Source organism: Paralichthys olivaceus, chromosome 15 (assembly GCF_024713975.1).
Source record: "Paralichthys olivaceus isolate ysfri-2021 chromosome 15, ASM2471397v2, whole genome shotgun sequence".
NCBI classification, from domain to species: domain Eukaryota; kingdom Metazoa; phylum Chordata; class Actinopteri; order Pleuronectiformes; family Paralichthyidae; genus Paralichthys; species Paralichthys olivaceus.
The window spans coordinates 6,094,993-6,116,671 of record NC_091107.1 but is presented as its reverse complement, the minus strand read 5'-3'; the positions used below and the strand labels follow the sequence as shown (position 1 = coordinate 6,116,671).

Below are 21,679 nucleotides of genomic sequence, written 5' to 3'. Positions count from 1 at the left end.
TGTGATCTAACTTAACTCTCACTATTATTACACTCATGTCGTTTTTCAAAGTAAGAGAGAAAATACTCACCTCATGGAAGTAAAAACAATCACAAAGCTGCACAACATGTTGCGGAGGGGAAATTAAGACCAAATAAGTGATAACACAGTGACTGTAAATGTGCTCCTCTCACACTGCAACATACGGAATAGAGCCGACTCTACTCTGAATTAGTTTATCATCTAAAAAAGAGAAAAGTGATAAGTGATTCATTAACTATGGCATTTTTTGCCATTTGCTGCTTTTTATCTATTTCACATCACAGGTTTGACTGTTGAGACGTCTCGTTAGATTCCTGGAAAATTGTGATGTTTTCCTTTTTAGTCTACGAAAAAAATATCAACACATCTTAAAAAGGAGGAAACTTTCACTAGAACGTCACATTTTGATTAAACCTGGGCTGCAAAGTATTCACACAGCACAACAGACTGAATCATTTCCATTGTTTAATGGTCACAGTTGAAGCACATGATATAAAAGAATATTTACACTGATAGTTCAAAATAAAGAAAAAAGGTTTTTGACAATACACACATGCACACGCACACACACACACACACATACCCAAACGCTTCTATAATCTAAGCATGATCCTCAAAAGTAGCAACCACACATTAAAAAAACATTTAAAATTAAGCCACATTTAAAAAGAAAAAGGGAGTAAAGTGCATGTATGACAGTCGTCTCTGTACAGACATTTCTGATAGACTGCAGAGAAGCTTCACTTGCCAGTCACAGGCACACTCCTTTAACATGTACAAAGGAGATTACGATCCATGATTAAAAACAAAATGTACACACCTACATGGTAAAAGTTGTGCTACACGGTCGCACTCACACACAGACACAGTCCAGATATAAAAACATGTACAGTTCCTTAAATGTCAAAACTCACGATAAAGACCTTTACTTCTTAAAGAGAACAAAGGAGAAAACCCAATCCCCTAACCTAGGCTTTCTCACACACAGCAATACGTACGAAAAACAAACATCTAGTCTGAGTGGCATCAGAGGACACGAGAGAGACAAGTTTACGTCAGTTTGTCAAGTAGTGAAATTCTAATTGTTTCTGATTGAGACAGACATTCCAGGAAATCCGGAGCCTGACGTTTGTGCAGGTCAGATTTGGTTCAGACGTACTGAGGTATCGTGTCGTCAAAACAAACGTTAAATAAACAGCTTGCCTCTTTCTCTTTGCAAATAACTACTCTCTCCGTCACCAGGTCTGGAAACAACTTTCTTTGGGGATTAAACACTAATCTATAGCATCCGCGGTTCCACTTGAGCGCGGGAGTTTAGAAATGCTGCTGTCAGCACAATTCATGCATTAAAGTACGGCAGAATATAATTTAATAATATACTTTGACTGTGTATTTTGGCCAAATGAGCCAAAGTTTACATTTAAATGATCTTTTTTTAAGTTTGTGTAAGTGTTGAGTTGATGATGGGCAGATTCATTTATGGTCACACTGCACCAGAAGGACAGCCGTGTCTTTAACTACGCAGCACAACTGGTAAAATGCTGATGAAGAGAGATGAGAGCACAAGAAGAGAAAAACATAGGCTACATTCCACCTAACATCAGGCTGAACGTTTCAGTCAACCTACAGCAATGCAGTAAATATCAAAATGTTGACATGTTGAAATGTTGCAGGCTCAGGCTTATTGATTTTGCAGTTTTCAATTTTCCAATTTGACTTTTTATTTGACTTAATCAGAACCTTCATAGCCTCGCCGCTGCCCTTCCACCGAAACAAATATCTCACAGAGGCTCGTTGTGGATCTGCAAGAAAAACATACAGAAACTATTAAACATATCCTTTAAGGCAAGAGGCATTGGTTTGTTTTGCTGAATAGATCCAACATATACACTAAATCTCCATCTCTCACAGGTGCACATTATCTCTGTCTCTCTCTCTCTCTCTCTCACACACACACAAACATACACACACACACACACAGTGAGGGTTACATGGTGTGATAAATGGTGCTAACAGTTCTTTTCTTGAGCCGCCTCAGGGGGTGAGTCCTTCCATATTGCTGCCTTGCGGTAATGAGCGGCAGCGCAAGCGAATGCAGAGAATCGGGGCTCATGTTGTCGACGTCCCCTCTCTGCTGACTCTGATATGACGGTGGAGGGATTCCTGTTGAGGTTTCTCCAGCTTCAGAAAGCCTCTCCACATCAACTTCGAGGACCTCTGGCTGCTGGTCGGCCTCGGAAGGAGAGTTGTGCACCCGCTGCTTCTTTGACTCATCGCTCGTGTGAACTGGAGGTTGTTCTGACGGCACAGAAGCAGAGGAGCGGCTGAGCTCCCACTCGCTCAGGTCGTTGGCGAGCAGCTCCAGGCAGCCCAGTTTGGCCAGAGAGGCTGAACGCTTCATCAGGGAGGGAGGGGTCAGCCCCGCCTGGCGAATCCTGGCCTCCACCTCTCTGACCCTCTTCTGGATGCTGCTACTTCGCTTCTGAGTGGATCCAGCACTTAAGCCGAAAAACTGGTCCACACAACTGGTCTTGTAGGCTCCGGCCATGCTCACCTGCTGCAGAAAGGCACCCAGCTCACACAAAGTCTCCCATGTCTCCCTCATGATAATGTCACTGTGGGGTCCCTCTGTGGAGCAGTCCCAGTCTGTGCCTGACTCGAGCTCCGTCACGCCCTCCAGACACAGAAAGTTCACAGAGGCAAAGGGAGAGTGGGCAAAGTGATTGAAGGGATAAGAGGTAGAGAGCAATCTACCATCAGCAGGCTGGAGTTTGTGTCCTTTTGTGCTTCTGTCATTGTTTCCTTGTGCTACATCATCACCCTCCCTTTTAGCTGGTCCAAACTTCCCATCATCCTCCTCCTGCTCATCCTGCACAGTGCTAACTACTGACACCTGTGAGCAAGCAGACGCATCCTGCGAATGAGTCGCAGCCGCAGGATGGATGCTGGGCGCACGCCGCTGCGAACAGGATGTGCCACCAGAGAGGGATGATGGCGACGAGGAGGTTGTTGGAGTCTCATGCTCCTGTTTCATTCTTTGCTCCAGCTGTCGTGTGACGCGCCGCACGGAGCCCCTTGTCCAGTCGCTGTAGAGTCGAGCAGGATCCGCCTCCTCCTCTTCTTTGTTCTTCCCTTCCTCTTTTACATTCTCAGCCTCCTTCTGCGATGAATCATTTCTATCCTCCAGTTCCTGCATAGACGTCCTCACCTCCTGGTCCTGAGGGCCCTCAGGCTGTGGTTGAGGTCCGATAGACGAAGTCTCTGTTTGCACTGTGGGATTTAGTCCTGTGGCCTGCACAGGGACAATCAATTCCTATAATAAAAAGAGAGATCATATAAAGGTGTTAATATAACCATGAAGTTATTGAGGAGTCATTAAAATATAAGATTTAAATTAGTTGCATTCTAAAGTTATACCACCAGGTGGTGCCCTTCAACTCAAGAACCCAAAAGCTGAACTGATAAATAGAGACCAAATTGAACCCATAGATTTTACAAATATTCAAAATTGTATCTACCAGTTATTCTGACAGCGTATTTGACATTACATTGGATATAAAAATCAATTTTCCTTTAAAAAAAAAACATCCCACAATGTCCGCACACCATCCAAATTAAGACCCTCCGAGTCTCCGAAGAGCCTGAGAGATGAAGAGCAGCAGCTTTTGAACGCTTTCCTCACCTTTCCTTTCTCCTCCTCAGTGGCGCCCCCCTCAGGCTGTGGTTGCTGGTCCTTGGCACAACTCTTCACCTGGGACGACTGCTGCACTGCAGCACAAGGAGTTTTACCATCTTGACTCATCCCCTTGAACTTTTCCCTGGCACTGAAAAAGTTGATGTGATCCGCACTGTGGCCGACCAACACTTCACTGTCCTGTGGAATGGCACTGGGATAGATGATAAGATCACTAGTGGAGGGAGGATGAGCTGCTGAACTGTCCAAAGACGAGCCACACAGCTGCTGATCACAGTCTGGATTTTTGACAGGCACAGGTACAGACAGACTCTGGGGTCCGGCGGAGAGTGTGCTTGGTGTTTGTGTTGCCATGGGCTCAGGCACTGACACTGGCATCGGTATTGTCACAGGCTGAGGGCAGGACGACACCTGCGGTCTGATAACCTTGTCCGTGCAGGCTGGAGTTGGGGGCGGAGCAGGGGGGAGAGGGAGGTGGTGAAGAGAGGGAGGCGGGTGAGGCTGGCCCACCGAAACACTTTGTGCAACAGTCGCTATATCTGTCTTTTGAGGATCAGGCACCACAGTGGCGGCCCTTGGCTGGGATAAAGGAGGTGATGACGGTTGCTCCTCAGCGTCACATAAGCCATTGAACAGCGGAGGAGATAACGGAGAAACAGAGTCAGCTGAGGATTCAGGAGGGGGCGGATCCAGCTGGCTGCTCTGAGCTACAGCAAAACGAGGAGTCTCCAGGCTGCGAGGGACAGCATCGCCTGATAGAGCTGCCACCCCCTCAAAGGATGAAGAGCTGAGCTGATTGGACTTGATGCCTGTATCAGGCTGGCTAGTGGAGTGTGCTGCTTTGCCAGCGCTGGCTGAAGTTCCCAATGATTCCAGCAGTTCTTTCACAGAGGGACCAGGCGCGCTGCTGGACTGGTTATGGGGGTCAGAGCGACCCAAGCTGTGCGGCTGAGCTAAAGATTTAGATAGTGGCTCGTGGTGCTCGGACAAGTCGCTGTCAGAGTGAGAACGCCACAGTTTGTTGTGCCTCTGCCTGCTGTTGGAGAAGGTGACAAGAAAACCAGAAAAACATCTTAATGTTTCGTCATGTCTCTCATAACCTCTTTATGTATATGGACATGCCTTTAAAAGTTATTGCTGAATTATTACCTCTGCAGGGGATTAATTTTTCACCCCTGTCCGTGTGTTTGTTCCTTTCTCAACAGAATTAAGCTAAAACTACTGAGCAGATTTCCACTACACTTGGTGGAAGGATAGGTCATTTTGGGGCAGATCCACAAATGTTTTTTTACATTATGAGCAAGGGTCCTTTTTTTAACATTTTCACCAATTTCCCAGCAAATGATTCATGGATTTTGATTTAAAAACAAGGCATATTTAGGGGAGTGATGTCTGTGTGTGTGTAATTTGATGTGTCATACCCAGAAATCCACTTGAAATATGCTTGTGTGTGTCTGTGTGTTTATGTGGGTACCTGGCCAGCAGTATGCCCTGATACTCCTCCAGCTGTCTCATAAAAGAGGGGTTTGGTTTGGTCACAGCTCGACGCTCCTTGACATAATCAAAGGCCTTCTTCAAATCCCATCCAAACTCCTTCATGGCGTATGCGATCACGGTGGCAGCAGAGCGACTTATACCCATTTTACAGTGCACCAGACACTTGGACCCAGCTTTCCTGGTGTGGATATAAAGGATCAAGCATAAGATCAAGATCTGACTGAGTCAAATTTTTCAAAGGAGATAACTCAACTGACATAAACGGAACGAGAAGACAAGACGGAAGAAGGGATGCTTTTCTCTAACAAAATAAGCAGGTCAGAGCAGAATCATCTGAAACTCACTTGGCTCTAGTTATAAACTTGTAGGTGTCATTCCAATAGGCGAGCAGGTCGGTGGCCTCCTCGTCATACACGCGGATGTTGTGGTACTCGAATACACCAGGGAAGAAGTTATCAATCTCCCTTGTTACATTCAGGATGTACTGAACCCTGAGAGTGAGACACGAATGAGGAAAGATGAGAAGGTGAGACACATTCATTGGATGGGCCTTTGTTACGCTGAGCTTGAAGAATCGACGTCAATATAACTTGTTCTATTGACGTCAGTGTGGTTTATAGTGTGGTTTGCTGCTGTCGTCCTTCTCCTTACCCGCTGTTCTGCAACTCCTCCAAATTGGATGCATTCCACTCAGATCCCTGTAGGAAATAAAAGCAATCCTCAGACTTATTCAATCCTTCTACTGAGCTTTTTCATAATGCTTAAACCCTTATGTACAATGTGTTCTCCAATGTCCACTCCAAAGCAGAAAAGTTCAAAGCACCCTACAATTGGGTGTAATTATAAATCATTCATGTCTAAGCAAAGAGTGTTCTTAATATAATCTGAGATCTAGCAGCACCTTTGTCCTCCTGTGGATGCAGCCTCAGAGTTGTCGTGAGTGGACCTACCAAAAAGACGTAATCGAAGATCTCTGTGGGGCTGTCCATCTGGCCCAGAATGACAATCATCTCATTGTCAATGAACTCTTTGAACTCTCGAAGGTTGCACGTCATGTGCATTTCCAGCTCTGTTCGGATCTAGAGAGCACATCCAGACAGGAAACAGGTGAACACACAGATAAAATCTTGCAAACCTAAACCAAAAATGCAGATATCACATTTCCTTTTTTTTTTTTTCTGAACAAGGAACTTCTTGCATATCACACGACCTCTCTCATACACTGGACATGTGCATGTCAATATGTGGAATCCACCCCTGGTAGTCAAGTTGTAACAATCAGGAAGAAAATGCAGCTGACATTGTTTTTCAAAAGTTTCTACCCGTCCTTACTAAAAAGCACGAGTGGAGTTTTCAAACTAAAATGGAGCCGGCAGCTTTTTCTCAATTCTGCTTTTTACACGTTCAACCTCCAGAGTAGTGGGGATAGCAGATGTAACCATAGCAACAGTGATGTGTTTAAAAGCACTAAAAAGCATTTGGATGTAGCCTTACTTTCAATGATGAGTGCGTGAATTTAGAGTGTTGTCAAATGAAAGTCAGTGCAAAGCAGTGACTCACTTCTTTACAGGTCACATTCTCCAGGTCTTTCTGCATCATGATTTCTCTCAGACTGGTTTTGATCTGACGCTCGGTCAGCTCTCTTTCTGTAGGTCTGCAAAGACAAGGTGACATTGAAATATGTTATATTAAATAAGTAATAGCAAATCAATTTCCACATATAGGGTGGGGCAAACAATACAGTTTTCCTTCATTTTAGTTCCAGTCAACATTTAACTGTTGATATTTGTTATTATCATCGATTTACAAGACAAAATCATGATCATACACATAGAGAAGTGGTGGAAGAAAATAAATGAAAAACACATCCCACATCATCTAGATAAGCTACTTACGCATCGGAGAAGAGGACGGGTGAGTCTGCACGGTGAGACATCAGATCCTGCATGGTGTTCCACTCATTGATGCGTGCCTGGTCGGAGGAGACCCTGCTTTGATAGTAGCTGACCCAGGTGAGGAACAGGCTGCCGGGGAAGTAGTTATGACAACGAGCCACCTCACACGCTTTATGGAGTGACTGGAGAGCCGACCTGTGAGACGGGGAATGAACGGGAGAGAATTTGAGATCATGAAATAAAAAGGCTTTGGATTCACAATATTTGACACCAAGATGAACACTTGCTAACAATACGACGAAGATACAAGTATGCATTTCTACCGACTAGTGTGATAAATGCAGTGTGACTCACCACATGGCTTGCACAGAAACAGGCTTGAAGACAAGCACTCTGCTATCAGTTGACACACTGAAGCCCCTGGGAAGAAAGCACAGAAGGAAGGAGATTCAGCACACTGGTGTTGTGATGGATATTTGCTCTGAGATTTAAAGCGTGTGTTGGAAGTTTTCTCACCCATCTCCATCCAGATGTATCAACGTGTCACTCCATAAGGGCAAAACCAGCCCAACAGAACATGAGCTGCAGGGGGGGGGGGGAATCTCCACATTACAACTTGATTCAAAACAGACAGACACACACACACAAGCATGTTACTGACTCACCTATCTACCGGACTGAAGTCCATTCCCAGCACCACACTCTCCTCCGTGTCCTGACGACCATTGGTTGAGACCACCACCATGTAGCGGGTGATGGTAGAGTGGACACTCTCCAATCGAACCGCCTGGAGCAGGAAACGAGACGCAGTTGGTTTGACATTCTTAAGAATGAATTTTGAATGCTTCTGTGTTACAGTGTACCCACCAGTTTGATGTTGTCCTCTGGTCTGAGGAGAGTGAACATGGTTTGCAGGTGCTGCTGGATATCTCCTGACAAGACACAACATTTATTAATGTGTGAATAAATGAAAAACGTATTTATTAAAAACAACAATGATGCAATCAAACAATGCACGACTCTTGAGGATTGTTTACCTGCATGTTTGCTGCGTAGCTGTGAAAAACGAGAGGCAGAAGAAGAAGAGGAGCCATTTCCTCGAGGTAAGAAAAGAGCAGCTCCTTTAACTGTCAGGAAACTTTCACTGATGCTGCACAGAAAGAGAAAAACAAAAGTCAATAATACAAAAGCTTTAATAACAAATTGAATCCTTTACTTAAGTTTCCCCAAAATTCAAACCACCTCCAACTTAAGCATTATAAAAACATTAAGGAACTAAATGGCACAAGTAGCCTCGATAATCCTTGTGAGATGTGTGCAGATGAATAATTGAAACAATTGGCTGATTAATTAATTAGTCTGCTGAAAATATGCTTCAGACATTTTTAAGCACATTCCCATGTCTCTGCTTTGCAAATGTGAAAGATTTCTGCCTCTAACTATCTTACGTGATTGTAAAGTCGATATTCTTGGGTTCCATCATTGATCACAAACAGATGTCGCAGTCACACATACGCAAATGATGCAGTGGCGAACCTTCGCGTCCAGTCAGGAGAAAATAAATAATCTGCTGTGGCTTCACACGGAGTTCAACGTTAGTGAACGTGACTTCACATATGTGTAACCGTGCCCTGACACTGTAGCTGCTGTTGTGGGGACGCTGTCTTTTTATTGGCCAGCTGAATGAAGCAGAAGCTTTTGTTCTTCATTATGAAAACATAAGGTGAATATTGAGTATGAGGGCTTTTGTTATCTGAAAACCGAAGGTATCTTAATAAAGGGGATTTAATGTGATATTTTCTTAGAAAACACAGACGATATCCTGAACAAACATCATGTACGAAACATAAACAGAAAGGTTTATGTGACTTTATGAGCTTAAAACACTTGTGCAGTTCGCAACAAACCGCAGCTGGCTTTAATAACGTTTTGGCTTGAAGTGGACATGTTCAAAAACATGACAGGACATGGAAGAGAGGAAACTAACAACTGAATCAACCTCTTTGTCACATGAACCCTCCTCTTCCTAAAACAAGCAGACCGAGCCACAGCTTTTTATCATTTACTCAAATTACCTGGCTTTCAGACTTCTGTACTTTAAGGCACAAAATTGAACAACTACTGGCATGAAATTAGCAACTGCAGCTAAGCTTCTTGGCAATTCCGAGTTATGTAATGGACTTAATGAATTCCTTGGAGTTTGACATTGCTCATGACGTTTTCTGAATCACAACCAAAATAGTAGCGGACTAATACACCAGACAAAGGGATAAAGGCACCAAGGTAAAAGTCTCATTGTGTGTTGTTATGATAGAGTCACCAGCGACCCCTGGCTGTACATATCTGTCATAACATACTGATTACAAAGAAAAACACAAGGCAAAGAAGGACGATGAAGAAGATGATGAAGGACACAGGCCTGATGTTACATTTTTCTGAATAGTCAAAATCAGATTTTGAAAGACCCTCTGCCCTGTATCCTGTGAGACAAAGGAAAAGCTGACAGCTCTTTTACAAAGTGTAAATGCACACTAACAGTAGACAGATGTCTCATACGGGGGCGGATAATGTGTAAGTGCTGACAAACTATTGACATGGCTGATCAAACACATCAATTACCAATAAACAGAAGTTTGTTCTCTACAGACAATTAGCTGAAGCGTGTGCTGCGCTGCAGTGCCCCACAAACATCCATGTTAGGCACATCTCTAAAATGAGACAAAAACCTGAAGGTGGGTGGAGGGGAGTGCATGTGGGCAGATGAGTGTGGCATCCAGGAGCAAAGGGAAGGAAACACCTTCCTCCTGCTACCAACTCTGCTGTCATATCCTTCCCATTAAATCATCATGGGAAAACCACAAGCCTTTGTCACACCAGTTCTCTGCCAAAAACTGGAGAGCAGGACAAATAAGAACATGAACCTTGTCCAGATGGGATGTACAGGGATTTTCCATGAAAGCTACAGAAGAAAACAATCCAGACACTGGATCAGACTCTGGACACTAATGAGGATATGAGAATTCAACAACCTCAGGATGTTGCTGCAAACATTTCTTTGACTCACAGCTGATAGATTTCCCCCTGAGAGACCACAGAGACCACAGAGTTGTCGGTGAAGCGAGGTCTCATCTTCACCGCGCAGCAGACGCAGAAGCAGCCGGCTGACGAGCTCCGTGGCGCGGTCACAACACCGGGAGGCATCGCTGCTCCGGTGGCGGGGGCAGGGCGCACAGGGGCGGGCTGGAGTTACCGAGAGTCGCTGCTGTGGAGTGGAGGTGGTCAGTCCGCAGTGCCACGGCAGTTGTGATAACAGCTGTCACGTGTTGTTCTTAACGGGCATTTGCAGTTGTAGAGAAATATCCGATGCTGGTTTAAAGAGCGCAACGATCTGATGGTGAGAGGCGGACAGATGTTGAACACGCTGCCTGGGAACATCTGGTCAGTGGAGCTCCTGCAGCAGGCTGCGGTAAATCCTGCAGCTGACGGGGGGGGGGAGGAGAGACACTGACCAATCACCGACTGTCACAGCCTGTATGGAGGCTTATTAGTGCCACAGTGTCTGTGGTGAACAACACGACCTGTTTTTGAAGCATCAGAGGGGATGTTTACCCTGCACATGATTTATGAACTGGATATTAGAGCTGGGCAATATGGTATTAAATCACTTATATCAAGATCAATCAATTCCATAATTATGATAAATGTCAACTTCTTATTTCTAATTTAAAGACTGACTTTAGCTGGTTTGTGGTTTCAAACTGTTTTTCGCAGAAAATGACAAACACTTGATAAATAGCAAAACTTTTTATGAATCGTGATTATATTGCAATAAAAAAAACACTATATTTGTCCTGCCACATTTTTATAATAATACAAAAATATTTTATTAGAGCTGGGAATACAAACAATATCAATAGTTTTTACAACATAATTTTCATGAATGGTACAATAACAAGTCCAATAAATATATATATATATATATATTAGTGCATTATATAAGCACAGTGAGGAATTATAACACATAATTGATTAACCTCAGATTTGTCAAAAGTTTTGCTGTTCATCAAGTGTTTGTCACTCTTTGCCAATTAAGAAGATTTTAAAACTAAAATCTTCACTCAGGAGGAAAACTCTGTCTTTAAACTTGAAATAAATAAATAATGTGACATTTATTTAGATAATTATTAACATTGACGAAAAGTTGTGCAATCTTAGAGGCCACTTGAAAGTTTACTTGTGTACTTCTCCATCCCATCTTGTGTTCAAATATTTTATATCAACTCACTCAACATATTTATTTTCCTTTGCAGCATTTCTACAACATGCCACAGCTTTCCAGACTGATATAAATGAAAAGGGTGCAAAGAAACCTGGTTACTTAGATACCACAACAACAGTTCTCCTGATTAAGCATTAATTATCCCCTACACCCACAGGGACATCCTCTGTGTGGGCCACACTCTGAGCACACGTGTGTTTTCTGCACCCTGCTGCTGGTGGAAAGGTGACAAAGTTGTGTAATCAATTCTAGGTCTGTAGCCTTACAGGAAAATTCTCACCGGAGTCAGCGACACCTGACACCTTATGACACCTGCTTCCAGCAACAGCACAACAACACTACCACCACCACAACAAGGGAGATTGAGAAATCAAAAAGGAGAGGTGATCAGGCCGCTCGTGATCCGAGGGGGAAACTTGACCTTAGACTTGGTTACGCTGCTTGTTGATTCCTCATGGTTTCAGTTTATAGATTGGTTTACAAACCAAGGGTTAATGGGTGGTCACCACCTGACTTCTAATTCATTTCACAGGATAAACAACAACAGCAGTGGTGTTTTCCTTTCAGGCCAAACTGTGACTAGTGCAATATTGCACAAGTGTGTGTCTGCTTGTGTCGTGTGTGTTTGTGGTGTTCTGGATCTCCATGGTCAAGCAGCCAAGAGACATGATTCAGACCCAAGATGAAGTGGGACGATCTCTCAGTGATCTTCACATGATGAAGAGTGTTTATTTTCAGGACTGTTGACTCACAGGTGCTTTATTATATATTGAAGCATGTGGATTAGATGGTGAGTACAGTCACTTAGTGGAAACATCTAAGGAGACAGAGATATACAGTTGATGGTTCAATACCCTTTGGATGTTTTCATTGCTGTTTAATCCAAAAGCTGCCTCTTCTCTTCCATCTCCTTTTAGGTCATTTTTGTGACAAGGAATTAAATGTCTATCCATGAATCCTCATGGGCTATAATACTGTCCTAGAAGCACATGGACTCCCAGCAACCTACGTGTTTTTGGACCCATTTTACTGTTCTCTCATTTGTCTGCTGAAATTCACACCGTCCTGAGCAGTAAAGGCCGGCATGTGTCTTAACATGCAGACAGACACCAGATACTCCTCTGTTGCTCTTACGTCTCCATGTATACAAATACACAGACAGTCACCTTGGGGATCAGATCACATATATATATATAATACGGTGCATCCAAGGCTGTTCAGTTTCTCCTTTACCTACTGATTTGAAACAAACATACAGAGACAAATATACACTGGGAGCCAACTCCAATGGACAAGGGGTGTGGACTCACAGACACAAACTCTGAACCCTCTTGCTCTGAGGCAAAAGAGGTGAAAGTACCATCATCTCACCCAAGATTACAAGAGTGACGTAAAAAGGTTTAACAGAGTCTTAGCGGCACAATGTAAACTGGGAAGAAAATTACACCAGTGACCTTCTTTTTCAAATTCATGATTTGACTTTCCATCTTATTGAGGATTTACAGATTATAAAAGACATGGGAAAAAAAACCTTCAATCAAAGCACCACATTAAATTCCTGTTCTTGCCTCCGATTTCACTCCTGTAGGCCCTCCAGTGACGTTGTTGCTTTAGCTGATGTCAGTGCCTTTAATCAGCAGAACTGCAGTGGGCCCTGCTTACGCACACAGACACACTGCATCACTAAACACTTATTCTAGTCCGAATGAATGTTGCTACCTGTGTCAGAGATGAGCTCTGCTGCAGCTGCTGACGTATGAGGACAGGCAGCCTCACGGACATCTGGGGCGTGGGCGAAAGCGAACAAACTTGTCTCAAGATTTTAGGAATGTAAATTCAGGAATTCAACTATTTTGGTTGTCTTAACATCCTTCCACAGTAGAATGTTGTTTTCAACTAGCCACAGCTTTTGAGTGGTCAAATCACATCTGCAGGATTTGAACCGTGCCCACATGTTATGTTACACTCTAAAATAGATCTCATAAGACACTCAAGGGTCAAATTATATTAAGACTTCAAAACAAGATATTCAAAATAATATAAGTTTACAAAATACTGTTAATCAAAATGACTTCTAATTCTTTCTGCCCCTCCCTCTCTCTCTCTCTCACACACAGACACACACAACAGCTCTGCTATGTGAATATAGATTTCACTCCCAGCTGCACAAATACAGACCGTCCTCTCAGTGGGATGGCACAGAGCTCCAGTGACCAGACAGACACAGAGGCACTCTGACTTTGGGAGTGGCGACCAATCAGACCCTGGATCAGCACTGCAGCTCCTCTGACCCACATACCCAGAGCTGACTCACAGGGAGCCCTCTGCCCTCTAATGGACAGTCAGCAAACCACACCTAACATCAGACAAGAGGATTTTGCGATTTCTTCTGATATCAAAATACTGTAGATATTTATCGCAAAGAGGAAGTAAAAGTGTCAATGCAGCTGAGGTTTACTACTATCATAAGCATCTAAAATAAATCACTCACTGCTGGTGGACTAAATCCAGTTGCAATTGTGGTTGAGTGAAACAGGATAAACAAGATTCCCAACACCAGTTTACTGCCTGAGGCAACAAGGGACCACACATACAACACCACAACAGCTCTTTGTCATGTCACTATAATAAAAAGTCCTGTGGGCTCCGACACATGTAATGTGTGACGACTACTCATAATCCAAGTGTTCTTCAAGTTTATTTCCTGTTTCCAGGTCAGCGGCAGCAACAGAAGAGGCCCTGTGTTTTAATTTGGGGCTGGGGTCACAAAGGGGTAACATAATAACTACTTGAGAGGGAGTAGACATTCAGCATAATATTGTTTAATATCTTACCTCCTTGGCTGAGAGCGGCGGTCATCCTCCCCACTCCCCGACTCCTGGAGGAACAATATGAGAAAATTACATTTAATAATTCAAAGGTTCAAAAAAAATACTGTGCAGTCTAAAGCTGAGCTGGAGACAAAGTCAAAGATAACGCAAGATTAAAATGATTGTTTCAAAGATGAGTAAATGAATCATCTAAGTGTTAAAAAGGAAACTTATATGAACTATTTTGAAAATCAATTCACACAAGTAGAAGTTCCAGCTTGTCAAAAGTCATAATTTGCTGATACTCTTTCTTAGATTTGATACTATGGGCCTACTGACCTTTTTTGGATGAAATAAGACTTAATAATATCATTGTCATGAAAAATAATAATATTTAGTTGAATTTCTCATTTCTATAAATGTAAAATCTCAACTACAGTCTATGATTCCAACCTTTCGTCAGTTATTTGTGAGGGATTTCAGTGAACATTTGTCTTTATGATTAATTCAGATACCCCAATTATGTAGCACATTTACATGTTAAAACATAACTCAAATGCAATGTGAAATCACTTAGGAAGAATATATGTAATATTTATAAAGGCAGACATGTGAATAATTACTGACATTACAAGAATGATCTTGGTCTTTTAGTGTTAAGTTAAGTTTATAAAGCTCTACAAAGGATTCTTTAACTTGTTGGCAGAGACCGTCTTCAAATTCAAACCAAACAAGTAAAGGAAATAAATCCCACTGTCCTTACACACACACAGACACACACACACACACACGGCAGAGAGACAGCAGGGAGAGCGGAGTTCAGCTTCAACTCAATTTACACGCTCTCCAGGAAAATGACCTCAGTCTGTTTTTAAGGTGTGGTCGGTGGGACAATAACACAATCACACACAAAAACAAGCAAGTCTGTGAGGAAGAGACACAACGACACACAAAAAGACAAAACCTGCACATCCTGGAATATTACACTTTGCTAAATGAGAAGGCTGAGGATTAGTGATAGATAAACAACTGGCATTCATGTTGTACTGCCCGGTACTGAGATGTTTACACTGTATGTAGGATTAACAACAATGAAGAACCATTAACAGCTTCATGAAGAGACGAAGTGGATTACAGGTTAATGAGAGGCCACAGGACTGAAGCAATATGGAAAATAATGGCACAAAAATGCTTGATATGGTCATGCAAACTGTGTGCAGTGCATCTATGTATTTCCGTGAGTAAAGTTTAAAGCAGCAAAGAACCAGGTGATTTTTGTATCATTGAAGATAAAACAGTGTAGGGTCGGGATACCAGTATTTACTCTTGTGACATTGTTGCTGATCCAGTGTAATAATGTCATGTTTACCAATGTAATATATGGGACGTCCTCGCCCTCTCACAACCAGGATATCCAAAGCAGGTGTCCATTGTGGCTCAGTAGTAAAAAACATATGCAAAACCGTTCCTGTGGATTGTTGGACACCTCATGTAAAGTATGTGACGTTGGAGCCATTGTGAACTGCCTATTATTACAACCTCTTGGCACAGATTACTGAGGAATTGTATATAGAACGGCCTTATGAAGACAATATCTCCTAAATGTTTTAGTTATATTGAGTTATATTGCACTTCGTGAAGTTTAACAAGTAACAAATAAACACAAAGCACTTGACTTGAATGTACACATGTGAAGACACTGAGAATGACTTGATATCTCTAGAAATAAAAAGTTTTTATAATTAATATGTTTATTTTATTCTAAATTTTAAGCAGTAGTTCCATGGTGATCTCCCTAAATTGAGACATATCATCCATCCAGCTTTTGTTTGGACGGGGAAACACACAGATGTTTTACATATATGAAAATGGAAGAGGATTTTCCAAAGCTTATGGAAATGTAACACCTTATCATTCAGGCTCGGCAATCCTCTTTATTAGTTTCACCAAAGTTAATAAAAGATTCATTTTTATAAAAGAATAAAAGCACCCAAGTGTGTACAAGACAGTTTGTGTGTTTCCAATATAAACACCCTTATTGTGAAGCAGACACATACCAGTGAGTCTGGAAAGGGTTCAACACGAGGTTCAAGTAAATATGGTGGAGGGAAAAAAACAACAGCCTGCAGCCATTTCATACCAAGTTTTACACAAGACTCCATACACACATCACTTGACAGCAAGACACAGGAAACCAGGCATGTCTGTGTAATGTTTTATCATTGTTTGTGTGCGGGTTGCAGCTTGAAAGCATATTTCCACAAGAAAATGCTTCACATCCTTCACCACCCCTGCCTGCCTCACCTTACACATGTGCACATCTTCTGTTGTAATGAAAGACTCCCCATCACTTTTCTAACACACAATTAAAACAGTAGCTGTACTTTGAAATACTCTTACAACTGATGACTCAATGTTACAATCTACAAATTCTTGTTTCATCCATTCTTGTATGTTTTTGAGTAATTCTGGATGACAAGGAAGTTATTACACTCACAGAACCTGTTTTACCGGCCTCAATACCCAGAGTTTGTGACTCAAACTCAACTTGTGTCACAAAAAACTTGACTGCAATTGATTTGGGACATATTTTCAAATCTTCCATCTTCAAACATTTGAATCCTCTACAGTTCCATTATTATGTTTATCTTTGGCCGTCCCAAAATTTGACTCAGTTGTTGGATTGAGCAATTTGCCCATGTTTATGTAAGCCATCAATGATTGTGTTATAACATTTTACTTGGTATAATATATATCATGTGGATGATTGAGGCCAAAATGGGCAATGTTGCCTATTAATTAGCAACACTGCTTTATGACAGCACTTAACTTTTATGGTTGCTTTACACCTTGATTTGCCAGATATACAAGTGACTCCATTAGCAAATATTAGACAATGAAGTCTGGTTATTTCCGATCGCTGAAGAACAGAAAGGAGTCAGCATCTGTGGATCAGTCTTCATGAACATACAGTATGTTCACTTGATAACCAGGTCTTCTTATTCCTTATTTTGTGTAACATAAATAAGCCAAAACTTTTCTGAAGTTGTGTGACCCAGACAGAGAACGAAATTTGAATGAGAAACAGACTGTGAACTTGTGCTCTAGATCACTTCCTCACTCTCTTGCAGACTGTCTAGGGGAGTTCCATGTGTCAGTAGAAACAGAGGAACGGAGGGAATAGCAACAGGACAACCACCCGACTGCTTTACTTTGCAAAGGCACACCCATGCTGTACTCTCACCACAGACACACAGCAAAAACAATGAGAAACTGAAGAAATTTATGATAAATGTTTCTGTTTCGCATTTGGTTCAATCATCTGCAGAATAACTCCATTAGGTTTATGTAGCTAACACTATAAGGGACAAAACAAGGGGAAACACACACACACACACAAATAATGGAAACCTAAACTTAGTCAGACATCCGCACAAGATGAGGAAATTGAGGTATAGAGAGGTCAGGTCGCACAACGCAAGTGATTTGGTTCAGATGCCTAAAGCAACAGCAGTAAATATCCATTGCGAGCAATGCAGGAGGACCAGTGCAGGCAAAAACGGGAAACGCAACAAATCTTCTGCACCATTTGAAAACATTCCATCCCACAAAGTACACCAGAAATACTGCCATTCCAAGTACGAGCAACTAATGCTGGTTATAATATAATAGTTTAACATTAGTTCAAACTCCAGCAGCAGTCACTTCCGTCATGGTTTTTCAGTCATTACCCATGAAAAACGCAAAATGAAAAACAACCATACAAGTGCACAACAGCCAAGAACATGTTGTGAGATGTTTGAGTATCAAGTTGATGGAAACATTAATTATTGTTTTGAAGCAAAGCAAACTTTTATTGAAGTAGAATTCAACCCTAAACTGAATAAACTCCAATTAAGGCAGCCCTTAGAGTTTTCTTACAAACAAAACGCAATTGTTAATGTTGTTAAATGCTAATATCATTATTTATCTTTCGTAAACGTGCATATATTTTGGGCCCTACCTCCCTGTACTAATCAACCATAACCATACTTACACCCAAAAATGTAATGTAAACAATTGCCTATGGTATGGGGACATGACTTCAATATAATAAAGTATAATTATAGGGGGGAAGACATCAGCAAAACATGGACACAAGGATGTAAAGACAGAAAAGACACGTCCACAACCTTGTTTACAAACCAACACAGCTCCCGACAGCAGTGCAGGAGCTGATAGCTGCACTCATGCGCGTCACAAGGCGGCTCAGTGGGAGCGGAAGTGAATGAAATGTGTTACAACTACAACTAAAAGGTGGAAGAAAGGCAGCAGCACAGTTTACTGTCAAACACACCGACAGGACGCGGGGGGTCCAGCTCAGTATCGATCGAGTCTGTAGCTTCTGATGTCTGTGGAGAACTGAACCCGTGAAGTGACGGAAACGTGCAAACAGGAAGCATGTCAACAATGAAAACACCAGAGGAAGCGGCGGTTTGATGCTAAGCTAACGCTGCTAACGACGTTCCTCCCCACCCCCGGTACAAAGAGCAGAGAGTACAGGGGGGAAGACATATTTCGGGGACATTTGAAGCAGGTTAACTTCGCAGAGACTCTGGTGGCTGAACAACGATGAGCCGCGAGGTTTCACGCATGCGCAGGAAGCACAAAGGCAAGGCACTTTATGACAGTCGAGCAGCCGATAGCAAAAAAAAAAAAAAACACACACACAGCGGAACCCGGAGCCTCGTGGAGCACAGGGACACGTCTGGGCTCTCTTTCGCTGGCGGGGGACAGAGGAGGAGGCTTCGGGGCTGGGGACGACTTACCGAGACGCAGGGGCTGGAGCTGGTGCTGGGGGTCGGTGAACGCTGCACGGTAACCAGCGCCATTCAGCGACGGGGAAGCGGACACCTGAGAGAAAGCGACACCGGCGAGACGAGCATAATGGTCGAGAGGAGGAGGAAACACCCGCCGGACCCGCTGCTCGTCTGTCCCCTCGCTGCCTCTTCCTCTCTCCGGTCGGTGGCTGTTTGACGACTCCCCCCGGCTGGGTCCTCTGTCCGCGCATGCGCAAGAACCCGGAGCTCGTCAACCCCGATTAACCCTGAGAGTGCTGGACACAAACAATCACAACGAGAAATGATGAAGTGCATTGACAGATGAATAAATGATGACATCTGTGGTCAAACAAGCAGCCACTCACGGCCAGAGAACTTAAAGAGGCGCTGTTGGGTTTTACTTAAAGGTTCAGTGTGTAAGATTTAGGGGAAAGAGATCTATCGGCATAAATTAATTAAAAAATAATGTTTATGATGTTTTCACCGGTGTGTGTTTTATCTAAATTGTACGACTTGTTGTTTTCTTTAGCCCAGAATCAGCCCTTTATATTTAAAGGTTCAGTGTGTAGAATGTAGGGACATCTAGTGGTGAAGTGATATGTTGCAGCTGAACACCCCCCACCTCACCCTCCACTTCCAAACATGAGAGAGAACCGGTCGTAGCTTCAGCTGTCATAAAAACTCCAAAGGTGATTAAGTATTTAAAATAAAGGGCCACATAGACACAAACATTGACCACACAGAGACTAAAGAATGACCATTATGAGACGCAAAATAATAATAAAGACACTAAATATGAGTATGTATATAAATATGTGTAAAATTGGTTCCATGAAGCTTTAAGTGATTATTTTATTGTAATTGATTTTGCTTTTCAATTAATTTTAACATTATCATACATATACTATTAAGCAACATAGACCTGAAGAGGTGAGTCTAAATGGAGAACACAAAACTGTTTGGGTGGACCTCATCAAGCACTTTTTCCAGTCGTGATAAAGAGTGAAATTGGGTAAAACCAGTTTCTCATTAGCTGTATTTATCTCTCATGTAAAGAAATTATTCAAACTTGAGTTCAAGCAGCATGGTTTACTATTAATTGTCTGTATCAACCATGGAAGATGTGTCAATTCTAAGCATAACCTAAAAGTAAAAGATAACTAATGTGTGGGTTGCATGTGCAGGCTAACTGTACAATACTAGTAGTTACCTGCAGTACTACAACTCAAAGGCTGCTGAGGTGTAGTCTGCCTGTGTGAACCTGTGATGCTCACCTCTCTACACTGCCTGAGGGCACAGGTCAGGGAGAGCAGCAAACCTCAAAAACCACACAAGCTCAAATATGAAGAGCATCATCAGCAAGTGTGACAACGCCCAGATGTGCAGGTATGCACAGCTGCACAGCACCAGTTTTAACACTATCATTACACCTGGCACAACCTGGTTTCAATCTCCATGGGAAATGCGAAAAATAACCGATGTGGGCAGATTCAGAGGTTTTGAGCGAATAAATACATCATATTTCAAAATGTTCATTTTATTGGCTAGTAGTGGTGTTTTACTACTTTATAACTGCACAGAGACAGGAGGGATGCAGCTCTCTGTTATTGAAGGTTTGTGCAGTTCCTCCTCATTCTTCTTTACAAATACATTGGTTCAATAACGTCATCCATCCGCCTGTCAATCGACCTATCTTCCTTTCCATTTATCCACACATCCCACACTCCATCCAATCATCCATCCATCAGGCAGCTTGGGTCACTGTGTTAGTGGCAGAGGGATTAACAGAGAGGCCAGAGAGGAGATGAGATGGAGATTATGACAGAGATAATGGTGTTTGGATTTAGAGTCTTTCAGAGGAGCCACTGGAAATTCAGAGATGCAGCTTTAATCACAGGTGAGTCATGTGCTCCCTGATCTTATTTAAGAGAGTAACTTACCGCAGGTTTAGAGCAGAGCAGCCGACAACATTGAAAATAACAAGTGACAGGAGCCATTTCACTTTATCTCTTTTAAATACATAAATCATTTAATTTCCTTTTACTGGTCACTGTAAATATTCTCAATAATAAATCTATTATAGCCTCTGTATCCTAAGTATAGTATGAATGCTGATGTGTGGTCACAGGAACAGAAATTGATCTTTTCTGTGCATTGTGGTGATTCAAAGCAGAAGACCTGAAGGTTGATGCTTTCAGTGGGTTATGAGAGGAAGAGAATGCACAATGTTCACCAGGTTAGGAAATGTAAATATATATATATTAACAATTAGCTTTTTTCAATTTCGAAATAGTATATAGCTTTAACTTACCCGGCCTCTCTCTCTTTACATAAATGTGTGTGTGTGTGTGTGTTTGTTTGAAAGGTAATAAAGTGTCACAAGATATAAATAAAATAGTGGGGAACCACTGATATCTAATTAGATATTGCTATCAAATAAAAACAAAGGCGTATCTGAGAGGTAAATCATTTGATTATTATTATTATTATTATTATTATTAATCATTTTAATTTCTGAAAACCAAATAAGCACGAATCCCTTATAAAGCCCATGTTGTCCAGCATGGTCAGAGACTTCTAACTGTTCAGACCAGTCCGCACATTCGCAGCAGACAAAACCATACCGACAAAAGTGAAGAAAAAAAAAAACAATAAAGCTGCAA

At 42.2% G+C, this 21,679-nt stretch overlaps 1 protein-coding gene across 4 annotated transcripts; it reads right to left on the bottom strand.

Moving 5' to 3' along the window:
• Window positions 1-469: 469 nt before the first annotated feature.
• ssh2b (slingshot protein phosphatase 2b) lies at window positions 470-20,539 on the bottom strand. 4 transcript variants are annotated; one of them, XM_069539615.1, is made up of 16 exons: window positions 19,005-20,539; window positions 14,221-14,264; window positions 8,145-8,257; window positions 7,975-8,039; window positions 7,773-7,894; window positions 7,624-7,689; window positions 7,462-7,527; window positions 7,108-7,302; window positions 6,773-6,866; window positions 6,163-6,291; window positions 5,864-5,910; window positions 5,557-5,703; window positions 5,190-5,390; window positions 3,704-4,751; window positions 2,036-3,334; window positions 470-1,823 (listed from the first exon to the last, which is right to left on the bottom strand). In XM_069539615.1, exons 1-16 carry the CDS (start codon window positions 19,065-19,067, stop codon window positions 1,803-1,805), a joined length of 3,720 nt encoding a protein of 1,239 aa, XP_069395716.1. In that variant the 5' UTR covers window positions 19,068-20,539; the 3' UTR covers window positions 470-1,802. The 4 variants fall into 4 exon arrangements, with proteins under 4 accessions (XP_069395716.1, XP_019952782.2, XP_019952783.2 ...); XM_020097223.2 differs by lacking the exons at window positions 14,221-14,264; window positions 19,005-20,539 and adding an exon at window positions 10,172-10,449; XM_020097224.2 differs by lacking the exon at window positions 470-1,823 and having other exon boundaries at window positions 1,870-3,334.
• Window positions 20,540-21,679: the final 1,140 nt, after the last annotated feature.